This window comes from Frankliniella occidentalis, unplaced genomic scaffold, assembly GCF_000697945.3.
Source record: "Frankliniella occidentalis isolate FOCC.00 unplaced genomic scaffold, Focc_3.1 Scaffold226, whole genome shotgun sequence".
Taxonomy (NCBI): Eukaryota; Metazoa; Arthropoda; class Insecta; order Thysanoptera; family Thripidae; genus Frankliniella; species Frankliniella occidentalis.
Window position 1 is genome coordinate 465,627 of NW_026267352.1, and position 7,206 is coordinate 472,832.

The window sequence follows — 7,206 nt, forward strand, 5'->3', positions numbered from 1 at the left end:
TAGAGAGACGCGGTCCCGCAAGCGCGACAGGCCACATATGCCTTTACCACTGACTCGAAAACAACTCTGCTCCAGATAGTCGGTCGGCTACCCCGTGCGTAGGCAGCGCGTACACTCTGGACTTAAACGCAAGGCCACAAGTGATTTGAATGAGCAGAGAGCGCAGGAACAGGACGGGGATGCCTCGCAATAAGGATGCGGAGTGCTACAGAATAATTACAATTTCAACTAATTGTGGTTGTTGGTTAGATCAGACACATTGTTTTACCATGTCACGGGCGAGCAAATCGCATTAAGATGAACGAAATATCCTGTCTCCGTCAATGTGTATCTTATTGCTACTGAATGACGTTTGGCCAAAATGTTTTGAAATGTTTCGACGGAACGGCGGGTTTCTCGTCCCCGCTCCAGCATGCTCCAGCCCAGCTGGGGGGAGGGGAAAGGAGATCTCTGAACTGTCGTGGAGGTAATGCGAAGGGATCGCTTAGAAAGTACGTCCGTTTTTTCCAGATTCATTTGGTCGATTACGGGACCTAGGCGCCTGCGAGACTCGGGGTAGGCCACCCCACATTGCACACATGCACTGCAGGCAAGATGTTGTCTACCCACCAGGCGCTTTGAGAGCTTGTAGAAAGTACTACGTACTTTCTGGACGATTCCTGCGTAAGCTCCCCGAGCCTTGATGACCCCCTGTGCTTGTAAAAGGGGTGGGGCATGCTCCATCCCGTATGAGAAACCAGTGCATTCGACACCCGTGGTGGTATGATTTTCAGCCCTGGGAGGCTGCTTGTGCCCTTCCTATCTCGTGAGCAGGCCGCGGTACGAACGGGTCTGCCCGTGGACACGTTGCGTGGTATGTCGTGGTGCAGCCTGCATCCCCGGCACAGCTCCACGCCAGGGCATCCAACTTTCCGCTAAACTGCCTTCCCTCTCGCCCTCGCCGCGTCCGTCCGGTCGGCGCGCTCTCGCTCTGCAGCCTCTGTGCGGGCCGCGAGCAGGAAGCCTTTTCCGCCATCGTGTCCTCTACACACGTCGCGCAACGCGGGGCTGAGGGAGGACGACCACTCGCCACGCAATGTCCTCGGTGCAGCAGGTGCAGCGACTGCGCAGCGCCCCCGTAGCCGCCGCCCTCCCTGTCCCCCTGGTCGCGGCCACGAACCTGTTCAGGCGGAACGTTACAGGATATTGCGGGCCGCCCTGGAGCCCGGGGGCAAGGGGGCGGGGCAGGGTCCCCGCCACTGGAAGCGGTGAGGCCACCATAGCGTCGTTGGACTTGGCTGTCACACCCAGCGTTCGAGCGCCCTGGTCAGTCTGACCGCAGGGCCCCGCCACGACCAGAACAGAAATTGTCGCCGACCGGCAGCAGTTCCCTCGCCGTTGCATAACACTCTACCTCCCTAGCATCGTCCCCCACAGACCAAAGTGACTCGCTCGCTCTCTCTATCCGTTCCCTGGAGTCGGAAAAACTTTTCTTCATTTAAGACAAAATAAGGAGTGATGCTTTACCAGTAAAACTGCCGATAAAAGTAATTTTCCACGTGTTTCCGAAAGTTCCGACAAGTACATAATTACGGTTTCAATTACTTTTAGCTTACGCTGAGGAAATCCGCTTTGCTTTAAATACGTTACCACTTGTTTTGCATGTATGCGCATGTATGGCTCTACTGTTTCATCTACGACCAGAAAAATTAGGAAGATTATAGTAGGATCCCCGACCTAAGTTTTTTCTATGGAGCATCCGGCTTTGCAAAGAAAGAATTCTGAAGGATGGCATTCTGTAGCCTACAGCATGTGTACATGTACAGAGAAGGTGCCGGTATCGGTGAGTTTGTTTACTCTCTCAGATTCATTCGACAAATTCACGGGAGCTCAGCCCGCCCGTGGCACTCGGGGTAGGCCACCCCGAAGTACTCGCACGCACTGCATGCAAGATGTTGCCAACCTATCAGGCGCTCTGAGAGCTTGCATGAGCTGAGCCTGGCAGTTCCGTAACGCAGGCGCGGGTTTAAAAGGAAGGCGGGAGGGAAGTGTCGCTTCCCGGTCGCCTCCAAGGTATATAGGCAATCCACCACTACAACAACAACAACCCTGATTGTAGGCAACTCACGGTGCATCGCGTGCTTGTGAGTTTGGTTGTATCTGACCAAGACTCCTGACTCGCCGAGCGAGTAGACAACCAAACCTGCACGGGTGCATTCGGTACGGTGTTCCTAACTCCGAAAGGGGCAGGGGCTGCAGGCAGCTGGGAAATATTTTTCCTGTGCTGGTGTAGGTATGATGTGCCGGTGTTTGGGATGGTCCGTCCCACTTTGGTTGCATCGTCCAGTCGGTGCCCTCGTGGTTTCATTGTCAGGACCGTTGAGATGGCAGATAGCGCAGCCGGGGTGGTCAGGCAGGGGCAGGCGAAGGGGGCGGGGGCGGGGACGGGGACAGGCCTGTCTGCCGGGGCAGAAGCGTCGCCGGACGGATGTGGGAGTTGCAGCACAGCATTCGATTGTCTCTGGCCGCATGGCGGCGCCGTATCTGCCGCTTGTCTGCTGAAGGGCTGGCCGGGGAGGGTCCGCGGAGGGGAAGTGCGGTTCGTTTCCAGGGCCGAAAGTGTGAGTAACTTTCGCCAAGGCGTTTGCGGGGAGGGACGGGGGCGTGGTGGGGCGACCCCTGCCTCCCCTCCCCGCGCTGCGGGTAGGGGGCGTGGTGCTTCCCGGTCAAGGTCAGATCAGGTCCAATCCCTCTAGATTCTCTTTCATCCCCTCTCCCATCGAAGAGCGCAGAAGGTGCCACCGACGCAGTTGCACGGTAGACGGTAGCACAAAATACCGACTAAACTTCTAGGCGGTGGGGCACGGAGCCACTGTGTGGTGTGCTGCTGCAGACACACGCGTCTCCAGGCCGAGCCGCTCGCGGCCGCAGACAGCGCCGGCCCGGTCCCGACCAGCGCCATTCAAATGCGTTCCAGGCTAGTGGCCATACCCTCCCCTCGGCCCGCCGACCAGAGCGAGAGAGAGGAGGAGGAGGAGGAGGAGGAGCGGCAGGGGCTGGCGAGGAAGACAAAGGCAGTAGTCCGCTGACGTGATGTCAGCAGGTGCGAGATGTGTGTTTCGGGGTCAACTTCTCCGCCCGGCCCTGCCGTGACGGCACTAGATACGTTGGGGTCGTGCTATCGAAAAAGAAATGTGAGAACACCAGAGCGTGCGCTTAGGAAGGAAGTCCTATAGTTGCATTGGGGAGAGACACCGCGCCGTGAGTTAGAGGGCGTGAGGAGAGGCGAGAGGCTGGGCGGGATGGGGAGGGGTGTGGTCGGTGGGCGGCGAAACGCGTGGAGCACGGCATCTGGGTTAGCGAACGGGATCAACCCCGTGGACGCTGCGCCCAGCGAGGGCAGGCCAGAGCGACGTCGACGCGCCGGCAGCAACCGGGGGGCGGCAGCAGGGAATGACCGGGGCCACTGCAAGCGGGCCAAACGGGGAACAAACAATGCTTTAGAGACGTACCTGCCACGAGCTGGTCCAGCTGTCCTCGGGAGACGAGCAGGCAGAGTCGCGGCGAGGTCCGGCCGGCGGCCGACTGTCATGAGACCCAACACATAATCAAAGACGCTGCGACTTCATCCCACACCACACCAACTAACAGTCTTTTTCTCGGCTGGAGCCAGCAGCAGTGCAGGGCGAGCAGGAGCCTGCTGTCCGCTCCAGTGAGCGAGTACATACCCTGCGAACAAAACCACCATGAGAGGGGAAACAATCCGAAAGTCAAACGGCAAAACAGGAAAATGGGGCTGATTACCGGCAAGCCAATGCGTCTTCAACATCTTCAATTTTGTTTCCTCTCTTCCAAAGACGATGAGCTTGACAACAACCACGCTCGCGCCGCTCGCGCCGTCGCGACTCTCGCTTTAGTCCCGTTCCGCTTTACGCCGCGACTGTCGTACCGGTCGTGTGTTGTGAATGTGTTGTGAATGTGTGAAGGACTCTGGGTGGGAGTGGGAACCTAACCCCTGAACCCTAGCCCACAGCAGCCAAAGGCCCTATCTGACTCTAACCTCTGATGACGCTGGTTACCGTGAGTTGCCGCAGGCTAAACTGCAGACGGCACAGCGGGTCCCGCGGCGGTAGAGTGACTCGCCCACACCTCATCGCAGCCGGCTCCAGACGTCCACGGAGACCCGGCTTCCACTGTTAAAAAATACAAAAGTAAATCACATAATCACAACAGAATGGCTTGGGAGTGTTTCTAACAGTGGGATCCAATACGCTGGACTGTACCTTAATTATGCAGAGGAAAGTGCGGCCAAGTCTTGGTCCCTCAAATACCAGTCGAACACAAGCAGGATGATCTGTTGTTTCTCGACGCAGAACGCTTGACCGTGCCGGCTGGAAGGGCTCGTGTACTCCAGCCGGGGACCGCATGGCAGCACGCGCGCTGAGAACGGCGACGCACAACACTGGAAAACTACACCAGTAAATCACTACGGAATGGTCTGGTAACTTAGTGTGATCATGAAGGCTGGGATTGTACATACCTTGTACACTGGAGAGTTCTTTTCGAGCACGGTCTAGTCGCGGAGGATCGCGGAGGTGAATCGGGTAGCTGAGTGGCTCACTGACCACGGCTATGGGACGAGCTGGGCTGCGCTTGTACAGTCGGCGCAGCATTACTTCAGTCTTCGGGTTTTGGTCACGTGACAGCCGAATAGCTTCGTAGCCAATCGGAAGCGATTCGGGTATCACGTGACCAAAACCCGAAGACAGAAGTAAGAGGTTGTCCAGTTAAGATGGATCCGTGCGGATCCGTGCGGATCCGTGAGTGATCCAGGGGTATATCCAGTAACCGACAAGTTGAAAGTGGAAAGTGCTCAGGCTTGCCATGTTGAGTTATAAACTTATATTTTTGGTGTGATATATCAGTCGGTAATTAATCTCCTGCTGGATAATCAATCAATTGTTTCAGTTCTTACAGAAATATATAATCTAGCTAAACCTTCATTTAGGTCAAAAAGGAGTTGTAAAAAGAAATGTTATGTTTGAACGCCTGCCTGTTTGCCAGGGCTGCCAGGACATTCACAGTTTTTTACAACATATTTTTGACTTAAATGGAGGTTTCGATGATATATTTTTGAATGAACTGGAACTATTTGGTTGATAGTCTGGCAAGAGATTAATTACTGCGTCATATATCGCACCAAAAATATAAGTTTATTAGTCAATATGGCAAGCCTGAGCACTTTCCACTTGTCGGTCACTGGATATACCCCAGGCCCTACTGCAGACTGATTCCGAAGAGACCTCAAGGGGCGCGGCTCTATGAGTGCGAAAAGAACGGAGCTATACGGAAGGTATAGGAGAGGGTTCTTCGGAATCAGTCGGCTGGGGTAACCGCTACGTACCCCTGCGAGGGACGCGGCCCACCCTGCGGCCTCGTGCTAGCCCCGCGCGTCACCCCGAGTCCTTCGCGGGGCTACATCACGCAACCCCAAGTACCCCTTCATGTTTACCTCTGAAGCCTGTTCCTCTTGGAGGCACATTCTTCCCAAATCTTAGCATATCGATGAGGTCGGAGAAAATTAGGTCGGACGAAACCGAGGTCGGAAAGCACTTCTTTAGGGGATTTTAGAAAAATCACCAGGTCGGAGAAAAATAGGTCGAACAATCTAAATACACCTGGCGAACCGCGTGGAGCACGGCATCTGGGTTAGCGAACGGGATCAACCCCGTGGACGCTGCGTCCAGCCCAGGCGGGCGGCGCCCCTGACCGCCTTCACTTCACTTGCACTCCGCGGCTACCACTTTGGTCACACGTCATAAATCCCACGATAGAGCAACGCGCCGATGGGATGCGCTAATGAGTCTCGCGAATGTTCTCCCTTGCTGCTTTAGGCACGGCTTGTAATGCTCGCCGCTGTTCGCCCGCAGAGACGCTGGCTTGGCGGGCCCAGATCCGTGATGATGTCCGCCCCCACCTCCGCCCCCGCGAGCGGGCCCGGCCGGGGGCGGCGCTGGGGCTGGCTGCCGTGGAGAGACGCCCTCCTGGGGGCGGCGCTGCTGCTCCTGCTGGTCGGGGGCGGGCCCGGGGGCGGGCCCCTCGGGGCGGCGGGGCAGAGCGCGCAGGCCGCGGTCACATGCCCCACCGAGGAGGAGATCTCGCCGTGCCGCTGCAGCCTGCGAGGCGACGAGATACAGATATGGTAAGTCGGCCGCCAGCCTCTCCCCTCCTCACAGAGCAGCAGGACGCTGACTGTTGCTGACTGTCCCCGTGTTGCACCTGCAGGTGCAGCCACAGCGAGCTGCCCGCGGTGCTGGCGGCGCTGCGCAACGTGGCGCGGCTGCTGCCCACGCGCGCGCTGGACGAGCTCATCCTCGAGAACAACGCGTGGACTTCTCTGGGCGGGTCCGCGCTGGCGGGGCCCACGGGGCTACGCGTGTCAAGACTGATGCTGCGTGACAACGGCCTGGAGACGGTACGTAGTGTGGAGATCATGCTCACTGGAAGCAATCTCGCGCCATTGTATGTCAAACAAAAACTTTGCTGAGCTCTGCAGGTGGCGGCGACGTGGCTGGCGGGCCTGGAGGACTCGCTGCTCGAACTGTTCCTGGTCGAGCCGCTGCTCAGGGCCTTCCCGGACGACTCTCTCATCCCGTTCAAGCGACTCGAAGCCGTGACGCTGCAGTGCGGGGAGATGCAGCGTCTGCCGCGCCTGGCCGGCCTGCCCCGCCTCCGCTACGTGCTCGTCCAGTCCGCCATGCTGTGGGAGCTTCCCCCGGGCCACCTCGGCAACCTGCCCTATCTGGAGCAGCTGCACATCGTGAGTGCCCCCGCTCTGTGTTAGCCACCGTAGGCTCGACAGACTGAGCTCCAGCCTCTCTATCCTGGCCCTGGTGTCTCTTTGCTCAGGTGTCGTCGCCGAGGCTCGCCTCCCTGGACGCCGGCGCGGTGAGCGACCTTCCTCGCCTCTCCTCCGTCAACATCTCCGACTCGGGCCTGACGTGGATCCACCCGCGCGCGCTGCAGCGGCTGCCCGCGCTGTCCGAGGTGACGCTCCGCGCCAACAAGCTCTCGGACGCGGCCATGGTGGGGCGCGCGCTCAGCGACCTGCCCTCGCTCGCCGTGGTGCAGCTCAACGACAACCAGCTCGAGATCCTGCCTTCCGCCTCCTTCGCCGACCTGCCCGCGCTCCGGGAGCTGTCCCTGGCCGGCAACCGCATCATTGAA

At 58.3% G+C, this 7,206-nt stretch overlaps 3 protein-coding genes across 3 annotated transcripts in view; 2 read left to right on the plus strand and 1 right to left on the minus strand.

Moving 5' to 3' along the window:
* Nucleotides 1-1,703, plus strand: part of LOC127750645 (protein artichoke-like) — an 8,737-nt gene extending 7,034 nt beyond the window's left edge. Inside the window, exon 10 of the mRNA XM_052272840.1 lies at nucleotides 1,591-1,703. Within this exon, the coding sequence (XP_052128800.1) occupies nucleotides 1,591-1,703 (113 nt within the window). The remainder of the gene's footprint in view (nucleotides 1-1,590) is intronic.
* Nucleotides 1,704-3,494: 1,791 nt separating this feature from the next.
* Nucleotides 3,495-4,652, minus strand: LOC127750646 (uncharacterized). Its single transcript, XM_052272841.1, has 4 exons — nucleotides 4,520-4,652; nucleotides 4,408-4,449; nucleotides 4,263-4,348; nucleotides 3,495-4,172 (listed from the first exon to the last, which is right to left on the minus strand). The coding sequence occupies exons 1-4, from the start codon at nucleotides 4,650-4,652 to the stop codon at nucleotides 4,035-4,037; spliced, it is 399 nt and encodes a 132-aa protein (XP_052128801.1). The 3' UTR covers nucleotides 3,495-4,034.
* Nucleotides 4,653-5,915: 1,263 nt separating this feature from the next.
* The window catches only part of LOC127750647 (protein artichoke-like), a 2,241-nt gene continuing 950 nt past the window's right edge, over nucleotides 5,916-7,206 (plus strand). Inside the window, exons 1-4 of the mRNA XM_052272842.1 lie at nucleotides 5,916-6,181; nucleotides 6,265-6,454; nucleotides 6,536-6,799; nucleotides 6,889-7,195. Coding sequence (XP_052128802.1) covers nucleotides 5,940-6,181; nucleotides 6,265-6,454; nucleotides 6,536-6,799; nucleotides 6,889-7,195 — 1,003 coding nt within the window. The 5' untranslated portion in view covers nucleotides 5,916-5,939. The remainder of the gene's footprint in view (nucleotides 6,182-6,264; nucleotides 6,455-6,535; nucleotides 6,800-6,888; nucleotides 7,196-7,206) is intronic.